This window comes from Artemia sp. Qi Xiang Cuo, chromosome 20 (genome assembly GCF_049724085.1).
Source record: "Artemia sp. Qi Xiang Cuo chromosome 20, ASM4972408v1, whole genome shotgun sequence".
Taxonomy (NCBI): Eukaryota; Metazoa; Arthropoda; class Branchiopoda; order Anostraca; family Artemiidae; genus Artemia; species Artemia sp. Qi Xiang Cuo.
This window is the reverse complement of record NC_142813.1, coordinates 33,012,411-33,035,898: the sequence shown is the minus strand read 5'-3', so window position 1 is coordinate 33,035,898 and position 23,488 is coordinate 33,012,411. Positions and strand designations below refer to the sequence as shown.

Below are 23,488 nucleotides of genomic sequence, written 5' to 3'. Positions count from 1 at the left end.
AAACATTAAATAATGAACAAGTTGAGGTCAGAAATCGGTCAAGCAGAAATAGTTATTGCTTTGGTGAAATTGCAATGGTCTTCCAGGCTGAAATGCTTGAAATAAGACAGGCAGCTAAGAGACTGGAGCAATTAAAAAGTACAGGTGGGACAAATGTATGTCTCTTATCTGGTAACCAAGCATGCCTTAAGGCCCTCTTTATTTTTATTTTAATTGTAGCTCAAAGACCATTGTATTTGAGGAGACATTCTTAGAGAAATTATATAAAAAGTTAACCTTTAGCGTAAAGAGCGGGGGGTTAAGGAGAGCATAAAGTAGGAGAAAAAGTGATTTAGAGTGCTATTAAGGAATATTAACGAAAAACAAAATTCTGCTGAAACGTGTCACTCTTGAGCAAGAGTGTTTTGATATTAGAAGACCTCAGGGAAAAGGCTGTTTTAAGGAGTGTACCTCCAAGTATGTATCAGGGACAGAGGCCTGTCCACACACCTTCCACGGTTTTTGGGATAGGGCTGACCCATCACTTAGATTTAAGGTTTTACAAGGGCCATTGTTTGAATATGACCATTGTTTGCAAAATTTGGCAACTTTTTTTTTAGAGAACTGTCTCAACTATACCTGATTGACATCTGGGGCGTCGCGGAAAGTGGTGGGGGATTGGCGGTTATTAATTTATATCCAAATTAAAGAAATTACAAGAGATAAAAACAAATTATTTAAAAGCAAGTACTCATGCACGTACGAAGAATTCACATCTTACGTTTTTATAATGTGCCTTTCTCCACGTATCCCAAGAAAATATACGTACGTGTTAGTTACTAGGCAGTGTGTCGTTAAACTGCGGTTAAATATTAAGATAGATGAAATTAATTCTTTTAGATGATTTTAGATATGGGAGGAAGACACAAACAGCATAGTTTGTAAAAATCGGAAATGGTTGCATCTGCGCAGACTATTCCTGTCATCTACGGAAAATTAATACCATAGTTAAAATTCCTGGGTATCTGCAATATGCAAGCCTTAAGCAGGGCTTCCACTGTCCCCGAATTTTCGGAGATTTCCCCGAAAATCTATCTGTCTCCCCGAAAAAAAATTTGGTTCCCCGAATCCCCAAAAATCACTCTACCACGGTGTCACCCCTAGTGACTATCCCTAGCAAACACTACTTCACATACCATAATTTTTCACTACTCTCTTGTTCGTTAATTTTCGTCTCCAGTGTTAACTTTGCATAAAATCCAGACGGATACAACTTGCATAAAGTATCAACTTCCTGCAATTAGATTAAACCATTTCGAATGCAATATTCCAAAAGCTATAAGGTTCTTACATTTACATCATTCGTGGTCAAGACAATCTTGACAAAATTAGCCAAGAATTATATTTTAAGTAGTTTAACGAAACGCTCAGTTGAATTTTGGGTTTTGAAATTAAACTTCTAAAGAAGGATAATTGTTTTGAAAGCAGAATCGTAAGTTTAAATTTGTTTGTTTTTTTGCTGTTTTTAGTTTTGGTCATACTGTATTAATGTTTAATACTTAATGATTGAACGAATAATATATTGAAGGAATTGACCTTTCTGCCAGGAATTCCTACCATTTAAATTTTTGTTTCACTCGGTGTGTAAAATTTAAGTTCTTTTCTTTTTTATATGAGAATTGTATTTGTCATACCACCTATTATCCTCAAACTTATTCACCCAGCACTCCCCTCACATTTCTTATTCTGGTCCCTTCATCCATGTAATATTTTCAGTTGGCGTAATATTTTAAACTGAAGTTTTAGGATCTTTTTACGGTCTTGCAAAGCTGTTAGTTAGGCGAAGCAAATTTTACGGAAAATATTTTCTGCTTAAATTTTGGAAAGCCAAGTAAATTTGTGTAAATATCTAGGCCTACCTTTACAACTTCTAATGCTTGAACAATTAGTAATCACGTATGAAGGCTATTTCTGAGATAGAAACAAAAGAATTTAAAGAAATTGTGGTATAATTTATTTTTTCTTAAGAACTATGCCTAAATACGATCTTCTTACAATAAAAAATGCACCCCCTCCCCCTCCTAATGATGCATAATTTAGTTATAGACTATGTACAAGGTCGGGGAATAGGGGATTTAAACGGAAGTTACCCCAAAAATATTATTCATAAGAAAATCTACATTACAGCTTAAAGTAAAAATTTGGTTATTAGGCCCATATTGGTTTCTTATCAAGTTTTATGTTATTTTCGGACTTATTTATCACGAACTGTTGGCTAATAATGCCAAATAATGTTGGTGCGAAGAAAAGGAATAAGTAACTTTTATATGATTTGTAGCCTGCAGGTATTATGTCCAGGCATTAGATGGGCTGATATAAAAATGAGACTGCAATAAGTACTATATTTGCAACATGGATGGCCGCAGGGTGGGTGGGAGGGTTTGGGGTTAATCGGTGACTATATAGTAATTATGAGGTAACCAAAAGAAAGGAAAGCACAGTAGAAACAAACAGTGAAAAAAATGTATGTTCTGAGGGGGTATTTTCCGCAGGGGGGGGGGGTATTTTCCGAGGGTATTTTTCACGGGGGTACTTTCCGCAGGGGTTATTTTCCGCGGGAAGTATTTTCTGCAGGGGGTATTTTTTGTGAAGGGGGGGAAGGATATTTTCCAGTTTTTTTCCACGGGGTGATTTTCTGGGGGTAAACACCTAAGACCTTAGAAGCAACATGAAAAACCAATAAGGTGTCAATTGTCGTCAAAATTCCCTTTTAACTTAAGTTTAAATTTACTTGTTAAATTTAGTTCTTGTTTGTTTTAAGTTTTAATGTTGCCCTACTTATAGGCTGAATTTGGTCTATTTAATTTACCTATCTAGAAACCGCAAATAAGATTTATTTTGGTTTTTAAATCTTTTTAATGGATTACTGAGGGTAATGACTTGATGAAAAATTGCTACTTGTATTTACAGTTCACATGTGTTCACTATTTTTTTATTTGAAAACAATTTTGAAGTTTTGCCGCAATATCAGCAATAAGTGCTTTCAGCAATGGGTTCCAATTCCGTGCTTTGGTTATAAAACCTACTCTGTAAAAGGCTTGATTTACTACGCGGATGCAAGCCCTACTTGAGCCTGAAAACGAAGCTAAAACCAATTTTGGCTCCCACATTTTCGCAACGAAATTCCATTGTGTTTTTTTCCCCGAAAAATCCCCGAATCTTGAAGACTTGTCCCCGAAAACTCCCCGAATTCTTAAGACTTGTCCCCGAATTTTAATATCCAAGAGTGGACTGGCCTGAAGACATATTAGCGTTGAGAAATTGAATAGAGATAGCATTGGATTAGTTAAAGTCAACGGAGTAAACTACAGGAAATGTTCAAAAGCAAATAATTAAGACCCGAATGGTATACAAATTATGTAAAGATGAGGATCTAGAGGAGGCTCAAATATAAGGGCCAAGTAGAAATACATTTGACAGGAGAGGTACAAGTCATCTTATCTGAACTTAATTTACAAACCATATTAGTAATATACTGTGCGGCAAGTTAAGAAACTAAGGGGAAGTAGTAAGTTTGGACTGCTCCCATAAGATAACAATTAGAACAGAGACTGCTAAGGAGGAATGGGCAGAACATTTTGATAAGTGTTAAACCGTGCACCCTAGAAAAACGACCGATGAAGGAAGAGATATACGTCCTCAAGTGACCCCCCTTCCCAAAAAATACTTTTGTACCTCCTCCCCCCCCCCCCGAAAAAATCAAAATCCTGGATACAGCACTGTACGTTCCTCACAAATTATATTGTTGTTAAAATTGTGCTCAATTCGATAACTCAAAAGCTCCCGCCGAAAAACAAAAAAAAATATACAATTAGCTTTGGATTGTAAACATTTTTTATATATTTTTTGAACCATGTCTGAAATGGTTCTTTGCCCGTACAACCACTACTGTAGAGTTTCTAGAACGCTTGGCAGTCTGAAACCAAGATATTGGCGAAAGTTTTCTTACATTCACTATTTAAAAAAATTCATTTGGACACATCCCAAGAAATCCCCAACGTTTTTACGTCATTTTATTCCCTAACCACGTCTAATAAAACAATTCTAACAAATTCTACTTTTCGTTCGACCATATCCCAAGAAATCCCCAACGTTCTTAAGTCAATTTATTCCCTAACCACATCTAATTAAACAGTTCTCACCAATTCTATTGCCCTCTTGCGGATAGTTTAATAAAACAATTCTAGGGCAACGGACTTTTTTTCAACCCAAAGATATTCGGAAGAAATATAAGTCACTCTAACATGATTAACGTAGGCTAATGCTTAATTACTGATTACTCAGTGTCCTGAATCCTCTTTATGTTGCACCCCTTTTATCCTATTTGAATTGTTTTCATTGTAATTGCAATAATTAGGTTATCAATACCCCATGAAAATTAAAAAAAACAAAAACGAACCTGTATAAAATTATAATCCTGTGTTTAATATACCTTATTGAAATAGCCAATGAAAACCCTTTTAATTCAGCTTCTTGGATACTTTATCAGTGGTTCATTACCACTCCTAACCAATCAATCAATTCCCCATGGAAATGGTTATTTCGAAATTATTTCCTAAAGATGTCATAACATAGCCGAAAATCCATATAAATTACAGCATAAGTTGCAAAAACAAAAATACATCTAAGATTATATCTTTCATTACTATCCCAGATTGGTTGATAAAATTGCTCAAACATTTCTTGTTTTTGATCAAATCTCTAAATATATACCAGTATAAAGGATAATTATAACTAGTTCTTTCCTAGAAATGGAAACATCCAGGGCTATTAATATAGTTAGAAAAGTTTCATGTACAACCTCAGCTGTTGTAAGCATTATAAACTCTGATGAACTGTTCACTAGTCCTAGTCTGGTGGTACCTACACACCTTGTGAACTTATCCCGTTTTCAAAAAGAGTCAGTGAAATATGTATGGGATTTATTTGGCAAAAGGGATAAAGCATTTATAAGATTTTTTGACTGGTAAGTTATCTTCTTATTTTTATTTATTTATTAATACCAAACGCAGTAGGCCTTACAAAGTTTGTCACGAAAAAAAGAACAATTCAGGACAAGACTGAAATACACACAACGACAGCACAAAATTTACAAGAAGAACTAACAGAATAAAGTTATTCTAAATATGAATCTTGATAAGTCCTAGCATGGAACTCCATAGAGGTTAAACGAAGTCTAATAGACTGGATTTTGATAGTTGCAACTATTTCCGATGGAAAGTAGATCCGAGTCTTCCACAGACAACTGGATAAAAAGTTTATGGCCTAATCTTTTTTGTTGACAAGGTGGTAGGTGGTAAGTATTTACATTGTGTGTAGGTGATGACGGGCACAATTGTATTCTGTAAAAGTGATGAAGTGAGTTGGATTGGTATTATCAATGATCTTAACAATGTTGAATTTTTTCATTAGGTCAGCTCTGTCACGACGAAACTAAATTTTAGGAGACCGTAGTATCTGTATTCTCTTTTGATATGTATGATGTCTTAAATAAGCTACGAGTTTGGTGCACTTTCTTGATTTTTGCGCTGTCTCTCTTATTTAAAGAAAACCAAACTCAAGCAGTGGATAACGTACAAAGTCTCATCAATGAAGGAAGGCTGAGCTTCAATAATGAGCTTCAAGAATTTAATAATTTGTAACTTGCTCGATGGTTGACGTCTAATACATATTTATAAAACTTGAGACTCTAACCAAAGACAGTCTCAAGGGTTCGAACCTGCAATGCGCGTTAAATAAGTTTACCATCAATGAAGTAATAGTAATCTTGAGGATGTCTGCGCAGATAGTGAACAACCCTGCACTTAGTCTCATTAATAAACATGGAGTTGGAACTGAATCACCAACGCAGAGCCCCGAGCCATCTTGAAGTTTATTCTTCTACTTGTGTTTATTCACTACTACTTGTGTTCATTCACTACTAATCGATATACCTTCACATCCTCTGTAAAAGATTTTACGGCCAATTTCTTAACAACACGTGTCAAATAACTGGCCCAAGGCAATTGCCTTGTGGAGCTCCATTTATCACAGGCATAGGTGATGACGAAGCACCTTCTACCGCAACCTCTTGGATTCTCTGTGTTAGGTATTCCGTAATCGTTGCTATAGTTCAACAGCCAAGTTTGTATAGTCCAAATTCAATCCAATTTTAATCCAATCCAGTTTATGACTTTAGAAGTGTCAAATTCAGTCCAAATATAGTTAAACAGAGAATCCTTATCTATCATCGATTGAAAGTGACTTATCACTTCCAGAAGTTGCGTATTGCAAAAACTCCGTTGTTATAATTCGTGCTGAACTGAGTGCTGTAGGTTATTCTGTTCAAAATATACTTCAATTCTGAACACCAGAGCTGTCTCCATGATACAGGAAAAAAGAAATTTGTATTTGAACTCTGTCCGTAATTTTTAAATTGGAACTTTAAACCATTCTTAAACAGACGGCCTAATGACACTCTCCAAGGCAAAATTCAAAGGTTTAATAGACGCATGAGGGGTTCGGCAAGCACTGATTCAAGTTCGCGTGTCATCTGTTTAAAAATCCATCGATGTCCAGTATGTTTCCAGTATCTAAATTTTGAAGCATCTGATAAGCTTGTTGGATCATAAAACCTGAGCCATCAAATTCTTTTGTTGTATCTGGAGGAATAAACTGAGGATATGTTGTATGAGGAGTAAACTGAGGTCTGCCTATGTTCTTGTGAAAACTGAACTTAATTTCTTATTTAAAAGTTGTGATCGATCGTGGTTGAGACAGTTTCAAGTTCTATAAAAGAAGCATATAATGGGGTTTGTAATGTTTGGTTCCTTCTTACATACTTACATACCTTAAAACACGACTATATAATAATATGGAAACACTTATATTATTCTTTTTCTTTCGTCTAAGCTGTACTTTGTTCTCAATGAACCGTGCGACCGTGCGAGGTTTGTACTTTCAATATCCCATTCAGAATGGTATCATCCCTATGGAAGACCCCAAAACTCTTTATTTAGCGCCAAGACTATGATTAGAGGTGAAAACCCATTCGGAAATTGTCCACCCTTGATACAATTATGCGGTCATGGTAGCATGTTTTCACGGCTCGTTGCGAAAACAGCATTACGGTAACGAATATTATACTCGACAATAACAAAGCATTATGAACTAGCGAAGAAAAGAGTTAGCTTTGCTGGATTTTTGTCACCTCCTTCAATTTAAACAAGTCTTCGGTCCCCATATGTGGCCCTTGGTTTGTACAGAAGCCTCGCAATTTGCAATTACTTGTCTTGGGAACTATTTTACTCACCACACACTACTAACAACTCACCGCAGCACCAAGCCACTTGAGACCAACACAGCTACGCACGCTCCTCCTCCATCCCAATCTATTCAAAGCCTCCCTTTTTACAGCCTCCCATGAAGTTCCTATTTCCTTTAAATATTTCTTTATGACGTCCTCCCACCCCAGACGAGGACGACCTGCTTTCCGTTTAGCCCTAGACGGTTGGCCGAAAAGAACAATCTTTGGCAATCTGTCATCCTTCACCCGCACAACGTTCCCTAGCCACCTCAACCTTTCTTTAATTACAGCCCTAGAGAGCGGTATTGAACCACATTTTTCGTATAGCCTATTGTTTGAAATACGCTCAGTCAGCTGGGTACCCAGAACAATCCTTAAGCAATTTCTCCGGAAAACATCAAGCAAATCTTCATCCGCTTTTCGGAGGGCCCATGCTTCAGAACCATATTTGACCATTGTCATCACTGTAGCTTCCAATGTTCTAATCTTGATTCGCAGACTTATCTTTCTGTTCTTTCAAACCTTTCTCAACTATGAAATAACATCCTGAGCCTTGGCTATTCTACTTTTGACATCTTCAATGCTCCCACCGTCTTTACTACCAAGGAAATAATACTACCAAGGGAAGTGAAGCTGTCCACCCGATCAGTCTTTTCGTTACTCAATGTCACCTTTTCATCTTTACTTATTCCTAGCCTTAGTGACTTAGTCTTCTTAACATTAATTTTCAGACCTATTATAGCACCCTGAACTCGCAAAACATCTAACACTTCATTCATTTTGCTCACACTTCCATCTAGGATGCTTAAATCATCAGCATGATCGAAATCCAGAACTTGTTCCTCCCCATTTGATTCTGTGGTCTCCCATTGCCTTTCTTATGCTCCTTAAGATAAAGTCGATCAGAATAATCCATATAAAGGGAGAAAGAAGCCAACCCAGCTTAACTCCGGATTCGATACAAGACCAGCTGCTAGCCTCATTTCCTACCTTAACCGCAGCAGTGGTATTCTCGTACATAGCACTAATCACTTTAATGTATTTGTCTGGTATACCATACAAGGATAATACCTTTGCTAAAGCTCTTCTATCAACAGAATTGAACGATTGCTCATAATATATAAAACTGAGGACCAAAGGTGTTCGATAACTCAGGCACTTCTCAATTATTAGCCTAAGAGTGAAAATTTCGTCGACACATCCTCTACCTTTCCTAAAACCGCACTGTTCTTCTCTCATAACTTTGTCTGCAGCATCTCTCAGTCTAAAAAGTATCATATTGCTAAGTAATTTACTACCTACAGAGACCAGACTAATACCTCGATAATTACCACACTCACTTTTATAACCTTTCTTATAAAGTGGCTTAATTAAGGTTTTCCTAAAATCGTTAAGTACTTCCACTTTTTCAAAAATCATATTCATAATCTTCAGTAACTTAATTCTAACCTCAGAGCCACCATATTTAAGAAACATCTAAAAAACAGTGCGTAAACCAAAATTTACCGTTTATACACAGCGTTGTTTTAAGCTCTGTCATGTACAAGTGCATTCCTTTTTATCATTTTCATCTTTGCTTTCAAGTTATACCTATAGTTATATCTAATTATATCTAGTGATTAATTTAGATCTGTTGATTCTCAAAAGTCGATTGTAAGTCATATGTATCATTAAACAACTTTAGAAACCATCATTTACGAGGAGACACCCTCCCCCACCCCCCACTTTATCATTTTTTTATTCATTTGCACACATATTTTTGTCTAGCATAAAGTTTATGCTGCAAAGCACAACTGTTACCGAAAAGGAAACCATTATCAATAGTGGTCGCTAACTTTTTGTTGAAGGATAAAAATGCGTAAAATCGAGACCGAGCCTATAAAACAGAGATCATATTTGAAGTTCTTTTGACTGAGCTAACCGGTCTTGTTCTGTTGGTTTTACATCTTCTTTTGTATCTAAAATAAAAGGGTTTTTCTCTGTAAAGTTTAGGAACACAGTTAGTTATCATATAGGACACACCACTATAAAAATAATTCCGCATAGTCTCTGAACATGATCAAAAATATAAGACGAGGAGGATATAGTCAGGAACAGGGTATCGCGCTCAGTCCCTGGGGGTACGACAAGTTTTAACAAGCTCCTCAATAGCTTTAGATTCGTAGTACAAGCATAGTGGTAGGTTTCTCACGAGTGAGTGGTTTCATCAGGGTGGGATCTAAGACAATCTTATGACTTTCACATTTATTCATAATTCTCTTTACTTCTAATATAGTTGGCATTTTATATAATTTTTTCCGATCCTAATTTACCCTACTTTCCTCTTAATTGAATGTTCAAATAAGTTCCAGGGTCAAAACTAATATTATTACTACTATTTCTAACAACTCACTGCAGTACCAAGCAGTCTAAGGCCATAACAGCTGCGTACACTTCTCCTTCGCCCTAGTCCAATCAAAGCTTCAAACTACCCTCTTCCATGAAGTCAATTTCCGTTAAATCCCTTCTAATGACCTTTTTAAACCCTCATTCGGTTACGGCCAGCTTTTCATTTGGTTCTAGATAGACGACCAAAAAGTAAAATCTTTGGTAATTTATCACACTTGATCCGTAAAACCTGGCCTAGACATTTGAACCTTTCTTTCACTATTAGGTAAAAAATAATTTTTTTTAACTGAAAGTAAGGAGCAACATTAAAACTGAAAACGAACAGAAGTTATTCCGTATATGAAGAGGTTGTCTACTCATCAATACCTTGCTCTTCACGCTAAAGTTTTTAGCACTTTTAACAAAGCTTCCTATTCTAATTAAAGGACCCTTGTGCATGGGTGTCTATAAGGGGGGCAGGAGGGGGGCAGCCCCCACCCTGGATGAATGACGCTGCCTATATATATATTTTTTTTGAGTTGTCTATTATACGACTAGACCCCGGCGCCGTGCCGACAAGGGAAGGTCGGCGGCGGCACAAAATAGCAGCAGTGGCGCGCCACTGGCGCGAGTAACTGCTGGAAACTTCGCGAGTCGCTGCCTGGACGCTGGTCTTCTTCGTTATTCGTCAAGAAAAGTAGAAATCTGGTAGAAACGAAATGGCTGTGACATTTCAGAACCCTTGCATAATAGTTGAAATATTTAACAGCTATGTATTCCTAACAGAATGAATGATCAAAATTAGTAGTATTTTTTTCATCGAGCAACCGTCACCATCGAGAAGAACTGTCACCATTAACATCACAGCTGGGTTGGTAGGAAAAATCTTTCCCCTTAGCTTTCATACCATCAAACACCCCGAAGGGATTTGGAGGGTATATACCCTTTCAATCCAGATTGTTTTGATAATGAAGATCTGCGCTCTTAATACAGACTAACCAAATGTTTTAGCCCATGAAGTTGGTGACAAATTTTTATGCTTATCAGAGGTTCTTCCTTCAACCCCATAGGATAGTCACACCTGAACAAGTACAACCATATCCCGGCACCACCAAGAAAGCAAAATGCTTAAAGGAAGAAAGAAGGACGGAACAAAAGTGCTCACTGATACATCAGTAAAAGCCAAGATTGAAGCTGCCTCTGCACAAAGGAAGGCAAAGCAGAGGGGGAAAAGAAAAAATTGGATCAACAAAAGCAAGAAAAACACAGAAGCAGGCTGCGAAGAGATTTTGTGAGAAGACAGCACTGAGGGTGAAAATGAAGCTGAAAAGGTTCAGACAGTGACTATTGATGGCAACTCAGACATTTTTCTTGGGTAAGATAGTGAAAAGGAATGCCAGCTTAATTTTGATTTGGGTTGCAGTTGGTAACTTTGGAAAGTCATCTATGAGGGCCATTAGGGAGAAGGTTGAACCTGCTGCAAAGGTCGGTGTGACGACTGTGAGTGGTGGGAGAGGTAATGTGTGAAAGTGGCTTGAACAGCCAAATCATATCTACTGCATGAAAGAGGATTTAGTGTAAAAACCCCCAGTACTTGGACAGTGTGTGATCTTGGAAAAATGTTTTGACTAAAGTGTAATTCCCTAAACCAAGATAGCAGGTTCTTAATCTTGGACCTGATTCAAATAGTTGAGATTGGCTGACTACAATCTTATAGCCACGCCTATTTAAATATGATTACTCTTTTCCACAACACATGTGATCCGTCGATGATTGAGATACTTCAATTTTGAGATCCTTTGTTCAAGATTGTGATTGAATCCACAGTGATTGAATCTGTCATTGAAGTATCACAGTGATTAAAATATCAAAAATTGATGCTTCAAATTTAAGATCCTTTGTTCAACATTGGGCAGTAGCCTACTTTTCAAGATTAGCGTCAGGTAATAATTTGAAATTACAATTAGGTTTCTACTATTAACTGTCTGTGCATTTAAAATAGTTGCCATTGTATATGGGGGAAATTTTCAAACTAATGAAATACTTATTTAGGAAATTTAGACAGATTTAGTAGAGAAAAATTAATTTTTCAGGTGGTATAATAGATATACAACAAGCCAAGCTTCTTGGGCCAAATAATTTTTCTTTACGTTTGTAATAGAGTTTAGTATTAATAAAATGATTGATTGATTGATTGAGATGTTGATTAGGAAGACCAGCATTTGTAGTTTCCTTCCCATTCTTTTCTGTCGATGTCTAAAATAGGTCCCCGTCACGGAATTAGACACTTCCCAGTCTGATCCTAGTTATTACACCTCCAGTGGTTTTATGACAAATAAGGAAACACATTAATTGTCCTTGATAGTAAATTCGGAATTTAACAGTTAGGAACTTGAGAATTTTCAGGACCTACCGTTTCAAGTAATACTGCTAGATCACGAAATCAAAACCTCAGTATTTATAAACACCTGCCTATGGCAAGGACTCAAGAAATATTGATTCTTTGCTATACCTAAGTATCTGGAAATAGAGAGGTCCCTAAATCTCCAGTTCTCACCTGGAATTTAATCTGGTGTGTGTTCGAAAGACAATTGTCTGTTCAAAGGATGTGCTACAAGAACTAATACTGAATTAAAACTCATTCTGGAAGCACAAGGAATTTATGCAAACTATTTGTGTGCGCACTTGTTTGTTTAATTTTGAAAATCGCACTTGATTTCTAAGCAGAAAAATCGAAATCTTTAACCAAACGAGAAAAGAAAAGCTCCAATATTGCTGTTGCCACAAAAAAGAATTGGCTCAAACTAATTCAAAGTCAGAGGAACACCGCCGCCTCGGCCGGCGGTGGCATGATGGGACGTTACGACACTTTGGCGGCAGTCGACTGGGCCTCTCATCGGCGGCGTTGGATGTATGCACGGCCGCGGCGACGGGGTCAATATCCAACATTGGGAGTGCCGATTAGACCAGGTAAGCCCCCCCCTAAAATTTAGCTTACGAGCGCCCATGCCCTTGTGTTTCAGGAGTCGCTCTTAAAATATTCAGACAAACAGTCAAACTTTAGCGTAAAGAGCAAGGTATTGTGAAGAGGGGCAACCCCTTCATATACGGAATGATTTCTGTTCGTTTTGAGCTTTAATGTTGCTCCTTACTTTCAGTTACAAAAGATTAATTTTTTTTTATTTAATTTCTGATCGTTTTTCAAATAATGCCGGTAAATCTTGCTCGCCCTCCATGAAAAGTTCCCTCCTCTCACGGGAAACTCCTCTGTAGAAAGTTCCTCCCACACAAAATACATCCCTCTCTTAGAACAAAACTCTTAGAACGAGTGAGAAAAGGTATTTTGAAAATTCTTTTAGGAATGCTGATTCACCGAAAAAAAAATGGGATCTAATTAAACAAAAGATAGGAAACAATTGGAATAATTTTTACTCAGAATTATTAATAGATAAAAATGGTCTTGAATCAAAGGGAAATGAAGCTATTGCAGAATCTTTCAGTGCTCATTTTGCTAGTATTGGTTCTGATGTTACTCGTGGTCTTGGCTCGACTTCAGCTCATTCATATAAAGAATACCTTCGTCAATCAGAGGATATAAGTATTTTTTTGACCTCAGTTAGTCTTGTTAAATTCTAAAAAAAATTAGTAGATTTAAATAGAGGTAATTCATTAAGTTTGGATGGACTTTCAACTAATCTTTTGAAACACCTTGCATCTGTAATTCATACACCTCTTGTTTATATTTTTAATTTGTGTTTATCTTCTGGGATATTCCCTACTAAATGGAAAATTACCCGAGTAATCCCACGATATAAAAAAGGTGATAAAACTAATGTTGATAATTACCGACCTATTGCAATACTTTCTCCTTTGTCAAATATTTTGGAAAAGTTATTTCACAAAAGAATTTTGTCTTATTTGGATAAAAAAATCTTTTAACCACAAGCCAGTATTGGTTAAGATCGGGTCATTCTACTGAACAAGCAGTTGCAGCCCTTTTGCTTAAAACTAATGACTCACTGAATAATGATAATTATGTATCATGTATTTTCTACGATATAAAAAAGCATTTGATAATCTTATCATTCCAATTTGTTTAATAAACTGAATAACTCTGGAATTAGTGGAAAGGTAATGGATTTAATAAAGTCATATCTACAAAATTGCTGATTCCAAGTAGACCTCCAAGGCCATCAGTCTCAGCCTAAATCCCTGGATGATATTGGAGTGCACCAGGGGTCTATACTTGGACCGTTACTATTTTTGATATATATAAATGATCTCCCTAATTGTCCATCCTATAAGAATAGCCTAGCACTTATGTTTGCAGATGATGCAGTGATATCTGTTGAAGCTAAAATCCCTTCATTATTGATCGAGAACATGGGGTCTGAAATGAATTCAGTTATCCAGTGGTTTTCTTGTAATCGTCTAGTTCTCAATTTGTCTAAGACAGAATTTACGGTTTTTGGGAGATCCAGGCAAGGAGTTGCTAAAGCTGGGATTGATAAGTGAGTTGTTTCTGGGTTTAAAATTAGACAGGTTAAGACATATATATATTTGGGGATTATTCTTGATGAGCTTTTATGTTTCCGTAGTCATTCTGACCATCTCCGTATAAAATTAGCCCAAAATTTAGGATGTTTACATCGGTTAAAGTATGTTTTTCCTTTTTCAATTATTAAAATCCTTTATCATTCTTCAATAGAATCATACCTTAGATATTGTCCCATTATTTACCTAAATACATTTCCTAATCATTTTAAACACCTCCAGACATTGCAAAACAAAGCCGTAAGAATCCTTGGTACTTTCTTTCATTATCCTGCACAACTTCAAAATCTTTGTGAAACAAAAACTTTATTTTTATTTCTTCATATATTAAATCTTAATCAACTTAGGAATTTGGAATAATCACTCTGACATTATGATATTCAGTCTCCAGGGAGTTTTTTTTAGGAATCAAAAATTCTTGTTCCCCCTATTCGCTCACTCGCTTCTTCGTCAGCTCGTTTTAGAGCGTATAGAATCCCTTTGGTTATTTGGGAAAGAGATCAGTTTTCAGTAAGATACCTAATCCCTTCTATAGCAAATGGGGTTAAATCAAATAGTAAATTTAAAAATCTTAATAGCCGATCACTGTTAAAGACTAGATTAGTAGAATTTATTATTAACCTTTGATGACGGGGTGATTCTTCTTGATGATTTTTTTTTAGCATTAGTTTAGATTTTGCCGTGATGGGGTAGCCTTTTTTGTCCTTCTCCTTTTATATGTTATGATGTTTTTTGGTTTATCTTCTTTATCTTTATTTTTGGTGTACTTGAACTCATTGTAATAATTGTTAGCCTTCCTTTCGAGTTTAGCTCCCTGTTGGCTTTAATTATTTATGTTGTTTATATATTTGTATGAAATACAATTTATCTATCTATCTATCTATCTATCCCCGTAAAATTCCTTCCTGACAGTTCCATCCTCTCTAAAAATTACCCCCCCCCCTTCAGTAAAATTTCTTGCAAAAGATTGAACCTGAAAAATTCTCCTTGGCGCACTTGCATTTGAAAAAGACTTTTGAGTTCTAATCATTTTTCTGGTCACTCTGGAAATCCCCTCTTTCGTGGAAATTATTCCCCGGAATCCCAAACACGCTAAAAATTTCCCCCGGAACACTTTCACATGCAAAATTGCGAAGGCAAAGAGAAAGTAAGACAAATAAAAAGAATTTCGCTTAGGAAAATTATCCCCATGTGAATTCCCCCCAGTGTGAAATTTCCCCTGGAAATTTACGTCCACATGGAAATTATCCCCATGGACACCCACCCCAAGCACAAAATGCCTCCCCCCAAAAAATGTTTGAATACTTCCAAATAATAAATACTATGCACAAACAATGGGAAAATTTTATAACTTAAAATTTATCAACCAGGGGCTGGGGAGTCATCTTATCTCCAAAGACATAGTTTTAGAGTTTTTCAACTATGTTGAACCAAATGGCTATCTCAAAATTTTGATCAGACGATTTTGCGGAAAAAAGAGTGTGGGAGGGGGGATAGTTGCCCTCCAATCATTTTGGGCCCTTAAGAAGGGCACTAGAAATTTTAATTTCCGTTCAAAGGAGCCCTCTTCCAATGTTCTAGGACCATTGGTTCGATAAGATCATCTCTGGGAAAAAAAACAAACAAATAAAAACAAAAATAAACACGCATCCCTAATCTTTCTTCTGATTAACTAAAAAAACAAGTTTTTGTTAACTGAAAGTAAGGAACGACATTAAAACGTAAAATGAACAGAAATTATTCTGTATATGAAAGGGACTGTCCCCTCCTCAAAGCCTCGCTCTTTACGCCTCGCTCTTTACGCTAAAGTTTTAAAAAACAAAGTTGTAAGACAGAGTCAAACTTTAGCGTAAAGAGCGAGGCGTTGAGGAGGGGACAGCCCCTTTCATATACGGAATAATTTCTGTTCGTTTTAAGTTTTAATGTCGCTCCTTACTTTCAGTTAAAAGAACTTGTTTTTTTTAGTTAATTTCCGAACGTTTTTGAATTAATGCAGCTTGGATGTTGGCTCACCGTACATGAATAATTAAAACGAAATTCGCATATTAATTTTCCTTTTTTTGAATAATTGGCTTTCTCGAAATTTTGTTGTGACTTAACTTACGAATTAACTTACGTAACAAATTCCTGTATTCGTATGTTTTTATTACGTATATTAGGGAGTTCGCTCCCTAGTTTATACCTCGCTCTTTACGCAAAAGTTAGAATTTTGTTCGAATCACAAACCCCTGAATCACAAAGGTCGGTTAATTAGAATAGATAGCTCTTTTGAAGGTACGAACCCTCTCATATGCATAATAATTTCTGTTCGTTTTAAGTTTTAATGTCGCTCCTTATTTTCAGTTGAAAAAAACTTGTTTTTTTTAATTTAATTTCTGATCGTTTTTTAAATAATGCTGGGAAATCTGGCGCCCCCTTCATGGAAATGTTCCTTACCCCAAAGAAACATCCTCCATGGAAAGATCCTCCCGCAACCCCTACTCCTACCCCGACCCCCACTAGAAAAAAATTCCTCCTGAAAACACCTATATACTTCCCAATAACCAATACTATATGTAAATAATGGGAAAAGTTTATAACTTGCAGCCCTTCCCCCGGAAACTGTGGGGCATTAAGTCATCCTCAAAGACATATTAATTAGATTTACGACTATGCTGAACAAAATGGCTATCTAAAAATTTTGATTGGGTGACTTCGGAAAAAATGAGCGTGGGAGGGGGCCAAGTTGACCTCCAATTTTTTTGGTTACTTAAAAAGGGCACTAGAACTTTTAATTTCCGTTCGAATGAGCTCTCTCACGACATTCTAGGACTACTGAGTGGATACGATCACCCATGGGAAAATAAAAAACAACAACAAAAAAAACAAATAAACACGCATCCGTGATCTTTCTTCTGGCAAAAAATACAAAATTCCACATTTTTACAGATAGGAGCTTGAAACTTCTACAGTAAGGTTCTCTGATATGCTGAATCTGATGGTGTGATTTTTCATTAGAGTTCCATGACTTTTAATGGTTGTTTCCCCTTTTTTCGAAAATAAGACAAATTTTCTCAGGCGCATAACTTTTGATGGGTAAAACTAAACTTGATGAAACTTATATATTTGAAATCAGCATAAAAATCTGATTCTTCTGATGTATCTCTTGGTATCAAAATTCCGTTTTTTAGAGTTTCGGTTACTATTGAGCCGGGTCTCTCCTTACTTACAGTTCAAAAGAAATACGGGTCGCTCCTTCCTTACTTGACAAAAAGAAATACGAAACTTCACACTTTTTTCAGATAAGAGCTTGGAACCTTTACAATAGGGCTCTCTGATACGCCGAATCTGATGGTGTAATTTTCATTCAGATTCTTTTACTATTAGGGGGTTTCCCTCCCCCCTTTTCATAAATCAGAAAAATTTTCTCAGGCCCGTAGCCTTTTATGGATAACACGAAGCTTAATGAATCTTACATATTTAAAATCAGCATAACAAATCAATTTTTTGATATCCAAATTCCGTTTTTTAGATTTTGGGATACCATTGAGACGTGGAACTCCTTACTTATAGTTTGTTACCATGAACTGTTTGATAGCACTAGAAAGTGGGATTGAACCACTTTTTAGTTTAGCTTTTCTTATACATGGTTAGTCAAAAGAGTTGCTAAGACTGTCTCTTGTAAATATCCTCACGAATATAGGCTGGGTATAAAAGGCTGTTTTGTGAAATGGCTCGGGGACTCCATTCTGTCGTGAGCTCCTTTCTCCGTCTCTATACCCGGAAGGGTAACTCTGCCTGTGCAACCTCATAATGGGGTTTGGGTTGACCTTTCAGGAGTTTTCATAGCTAGAACCATGACTGCAAACAGCACTTCAAGGTAACTTTGAGGAGTAGTACCCCAAAGAAATTAAAGCCTTATAAGTGACACAGCATTCTAATGTATTGTGATTAAGGGATAACTTTTCTTGGTCCTGTTGTCTTGGCTGGCTTTTTTGGGCTGAATAACCTTACCATCGTTATGTTTCCGTTGTCTTCTGTTTTAGGCATGAATATATAATGAGTCGAGGTTTCAGAGTCGCAAAACCAGCTCAGTCAAAATAATTCGTGATATTTCCGCATATTTGCGGAGTTCAGAAAAACTAGCACCTTCCTGGAAAGTGAGCTTGCTGGAGTTTTTGAGAGAACTTGAATTGTACACTAAAAGTTTTTCTATTATGGCTGTTAAAGACTATTGAAAGCCTTGTAGATTAGTCTTTTATTTTCAGCAGGCTACTTAAGGATTTTTTTGCTGTTAAGAAAGCACTATTTTTTGCATCGGTTTTGTGTTTTCTATAAAGCACCACTTCTGCAGATATATGTTGCAGAAATTGCAAAGCAATAATTAATGTTCGTTTTAATTTCCAGCTTTGATCTTTACTTCCATGTACATGGAAGTAAAGAGCACTTCCTGAAACACAAAAGGATGTGCTTCCATGTACGTAAAAAATTGATTGTATTTAATTCTTTTTAATTACAAACGGTTTTTAACCACGTCAATTTCCTTTACAATGAGCCATTAAACGGCTCTTTATGATGCTCCAGTGCCCCGCTATCTAAATAGAACAGACGGAAAAGAAAGATGCCGTTTATGCAGATATCTTAGTTCAAGCAACTTATCTTGTTTTTCAAGCCAATAGATTTTACTCGTTATTCAAGCGAAAGGACGGTAAGTTCCCTATTTAAGGATTTAGATCAAGGCGGTTGTATTAGTATACTTCCTGTTTTGATCTGACACTATTTTCAAGAGTTATGGGCCATTGTATTTTTTAGTATTGAACATGATCATCTCTTACTAGGTTGCAAGCTACCGCGGCAACCCGGATGATTAGAAAAACATTGTTTTCTTAATTAATTCTGTAACTAAAGAATCTTCTGAAAAATCTGATAACTTCCATACTATCGCAAAAGGTTCAATAAGGGTATATCTACAGTAGTGTAAATTACGAATGTGTCACTTGATCTTCAAGACGGCTAATAAGCGATATTCTGATTTCATTTTTGCCCCAACATAGCAGTGAACACCTTTACCAGTATTTGCAAAAGTTAATCATGAGTAGAAAAAGCAAGAAAACGCAGTCTACAAAAAGTGACAAACTGAATGCTCCTGCAGAAATCTTAGTAACAATACCTCCGCTGGGAATTTTTATGAGTTTCCACAAAGATTAGCAGGGACATTTACTACTAGGTCATTGCTAGGATCAGTATCTGAAATATGGCAATTCATTTGCCAAAATGAACTAGAGGCCTAAATACGGTTAAAATAATGTCTCAGTTCCTGACTTTCCATTTCCTTGTAGGTTTTTTGGCCAGTATCCAGAGGAAAGGAAGTGCCTTGAGAAAATGCATAAATTTACAGAGAAAGTGATCGAGAGGGTTGAAGCTGGATTGACCGAGGTTCTGAAGGACTTGGATGACCGAGAGCATCTTGATAGTATACTAATAGTATTAGCAAGGAACCATCAGGGAAGAGGAGTACCACGAGAAAGTTTTGAAGTTAGTACCCTTTCAGAATAAAGTAAAAATTTTTTTGGTAATAGCGTGCAAGATTTTAACTGCTGATGCATAGGTACTTACTTACTGACTATTGTGATTATAACCCATACTTGACCACTGTAATCCCCGTGGCTTCAAGTATTCTAACCTTGGTTTGCAGACTTATCTTTCTATTCTTCCAAACTTTTTTAAACTGTGGAAAAACACCCTGGGGGTTGGCTATTCTATTTTTAACATTTTCACTGCATGCACAATCTTTACTAATAATACTACCTAGATAAGTGAAGCTATCCACTTGATCGATCTTCTCATTACCCAACATCACCTCTCACCTTCACTTGTTCCCAGCATCAGTGACTTACATGGGCGTAGGGAGGGGGCAGGGGGCAGCTGCCCCCCCCTAGACCTTCAAATTTACATTAAATATGACTGAAAAAGCAGATGGTTGGAAAAGCAGTTGATAAAAGGCCCTCCATTACACCATCGACTGCCCCCCCCCCCTAGACAATATGCTGCCTACGCCCATGGTGACTTAGTCTACTTAACATCAATTTTCAAATCCCTTCTTGAACCATGAGCTCTAATAACCTCCAATATTCATTTATTTTGCTAACATTTTAATCTAGGACACTCAAATCATCAGCATAATCTAAGTCTAGGAGTTTTACTTTCCCATTGGATTCCATGATCTCCCAGGACCTTTGCGGGCTTTTAAGGACAAAGTCCATTAAAATGATTCATATAAATTGGGACGGAACGCCACACTGCTTAACTCCTCATTAAAGACAAAATTAGCTACTAACCTCATTTCCTACATTAACGGCAATTTTATTCCCGTACATGGCATTAATCGCATTTACATAATTAGTACATGGCACTAATTATGCATTTATCTGGCATACCATAGAAGGATAGGACCTTCTCTAAACCTCTTTTATTGGTTGAATCAAACGCCCGCTCATAATCAATAGAACTGACGCCTAAAAGGATCTGATTACTCAGACATTTCTTAATTATTAATCTAAAAACGAAAATTTGGTCAACGCATCTCTCCCCGCCCTAAAACTGCCCTGTTATTCTCTTAAAGCTGCATCTACAATTCTACGTGATCTTTAAGTCTAAAACGTATTACTATACTATGTAAATTGCTTCCTAAGGAAGTCAACCTAATGCCTCTGTAAATACCACACTCACTCTTATCACCTTTCTTATAGAGGGGTTTATTTAAAGTTTTCCTAAAATAGCTAGGTACTTCCTCTTTTTCAAAAATGATATTCATAATCCTCAGTAATCTATCTTACTACAACTACGGTAACAAATTTTGGTCGTTGGCTCATAGCTTTGCTGAATTTTCCCCCTTTAAATATAATTCTAGACAAATTCCTTGTCAGTATTTCTGTCTTTTCCGGATTATTGTTAAAACCTAACTGATCTTCTTTTCCAGATATTCATTGGTGCCTTTTGTAAATTTATTGCAGACGAATTAGATGGTGACATATCTGAATTTGATCTAGAAGCTTGGGCCATAACACTTAGAATTCTAATGAATTCATTTGGACTGTATTTGTGATAGTATTAAACAAGTCGTTTTGTAATGTCCTACATTTACAATTATTTATTTGTAAGTTTGAAATTTTTCTATTTTTTAACACAAATTGAAAAAAGAGAAGAATAGATATCATACATCAACATTGATTGACTTTATATGGGTTTCACCCGGGTTTATATAAGCCTTAAATTATACATTTCTTCCATATTACATATGGTAACAATTTTACAATGTATATCTCCGTCTTACTGGAACGTTCATATTATATTTTACCAAAATTGGGTAATAGCAGTAAATTAACAAAAACTGCTATTTATAGAAGACCATCGCTTATAACATGAATACTAAGAATACTTAAATATAAGCTAGTACTATTTCCAAGACTTACAGTTAGGAGGAGATTCAGGTGTAGAGGAAGTTGAAGTCATGCCTGTCGAGTACACGAGAAGAAATAAAAAACGTCAGTGGGGTTTGGCGTCATCCTAAGAAAATAGTTCTTCATGCGAGCGAATATTCAGGCCGTTTTGTGTCGGATAAGAGTTGAAACACGGAGAAACAGAGAATTTACTTGCAAAAAATGTTGTGACTGAAAAACTTTCGTTCTTTTTACTGGCTTAAAATATCACACAAAAGAAGCAGTCAAGTTTTTCCTTTTGTTTCTTTGGACACAGCTAAAAATGAAAAATTATATATATATATATATATATATATATATATATATATATATATATATATATATATATATATATATATATATATATATATATATATATATATATATATATATATATATATATATATATATATATATATATATATATATATATATATATATATATATATATATATATATATATATATATATATATATATATATATATATATATATTTTACTTGAATTGAATAACAAAAACAGTCAGGTTTTAAGAACGACAAGTTTTTTTGTCACCACAGAGCTCAAAATAGTGTAAACTGCCTCACGAAAACCCGTCATAAAACTAAACCAATGAAAATAACTACACTTCTTCAGGCACAAATATACGGCAGTAATTTCTCTTTTCCTCTTTGTTCGAAATTTAAATAGAAATAAATAAAGGTTTCCTGTTTGTCTAGTGATACAAATGCAATGTTGGCAATAGCTTTTACAGAAGAATTTGAAAGTCTTTTTTCCCCGAAAGATAGTCTCCAAAGACCAAATAATTTCCCTTTCAATCAGACATACCAGCCGATATGTCATATAGCCATAGCGATATTGTTCGATCATTTTCGCCAAAACAAGATCTACCATCTTTAGTCAGAGCGTTGGTCAAAATCAAATGAGGTATTTATTCACCATAGGTGGCAACAGGGGAAGGGCGACCCCCCCCTCCGGAAGCAAGAAAACATAGTAAAATATATATAAATAGGAAAATAAGGTATAGGCCCATTTGAATTTTGGTATACGAAGTTCCTGGTAGCACTCGTCCCTCCCCCTTGAGAAGTTTCCCAGTGGTGCTCATGTAATTAAAATGTGCTTCAATTTAGCTGACTATTTTCTTAGGTCTGTGTCCTGACATAGCCCACCAACCCTCTCCAAAAAAAGCAGGATGTACAGTAACACTGTTAATCAGACGGTCAACCATATTTTTGACAAATATTCGTCGATAAACATGCATGTAGATTAGGACACTGCAATTTAATTTTCTTAACTTGACAAGAGACAAAAAAAAAATCACGGCTATAGAAATCATAACTGAAATGAATTATTTAGTTCGGAAGCTTTCGCAAAAATTACCTAAGTTACATTGTCAGTGAATGGGCTATTCACTAATTTGTTACTTAATGTTTCATGTTGGATCAGCACTACTGCAATCAAATTTCCTCTTATTCCAAGAATAAGGCTGCCATTCGAGCTTAAGACTTTGGCCTTGTGCTTAGTAAAATATACTTAAAAAAATGAAATTAAAACAGTGGCTAAAAAGAATTCTTAGCAACAAAAATTATGCCATTGACCGTTGGTAGGGTCATTTGCTTCGCGTACCCACTCAAACACCTGCCCAACTTATCTTCCATTTTGGTCCAATTGAAAACAGCTGGAAACGCCCCAGGGGTAGACCACGCACGAGATGGGTGGATATCATCTGCGGTCGACTCACTACGTGGTGTATCAACCCTCACCCAAAATAGGCCACTCTTGAGAC

The 23,488-nt window shown here is 36.1% G+C and overlaps 2 protein-coding genes across 3 annotated transcripts in view; one reads left to right on the top strand and one right to left on the bottom strand.

Annotated features, from left to right (window-relative positions):
• Window positions 1-23,488, bottom strand: part of LOC148940116 (uncharacterized) — a 307,698-nt gene that overhangs the window by 155,165 nt on the left and 129,045 nt on the right. The gene's annotated exons all lie outside the window — the stretch shown is intronic.
• On the top strand, window positions 4,791-23,434 carry LOC148940117 (uncharacterized). The gene is made up of 4 exons (XM_089106452.1): window positions 4,791-5,005; window positions 19,564-19,759; window positions 21,204-21,380; window positions 23,310-23,434. The coding sequence occupies exons 1-3, from the start codon at window positions 4,791-4,793 to the stop codon at window positions 21,327-21,329; spliced, it is 537 nt and encodes a 178-aa protein (XP_088962578.1). The 3' UTR covers window positions 21,330-21,380; window positions 23,310-23,434.

Bases quoted from the DNA above. Each gene is read 5' to 3' on its own strand.
- LOC148940117 (XM_089106452.1), top strand. From the start codon at position 4,791: ATGGAAACATCCAGGGCTATTAATATAGTTAGAAAAGTTTCATGTACA. The intron at 5,006-19,563 runs GTAAGTTATCTT...ATTTCCTTGTAG, and splicing joins TTTATAAGATTTTTTGACTG to GTTTTTTGGCCAGTATCCAG. The intron at 19,760-21,203 runs GTTAGTACCCTT...CTTCTTTTCCAG, and splicing joins TACCACGAGAAAGTTTTGAA to ATATTCATTGGTGCCTTTTG.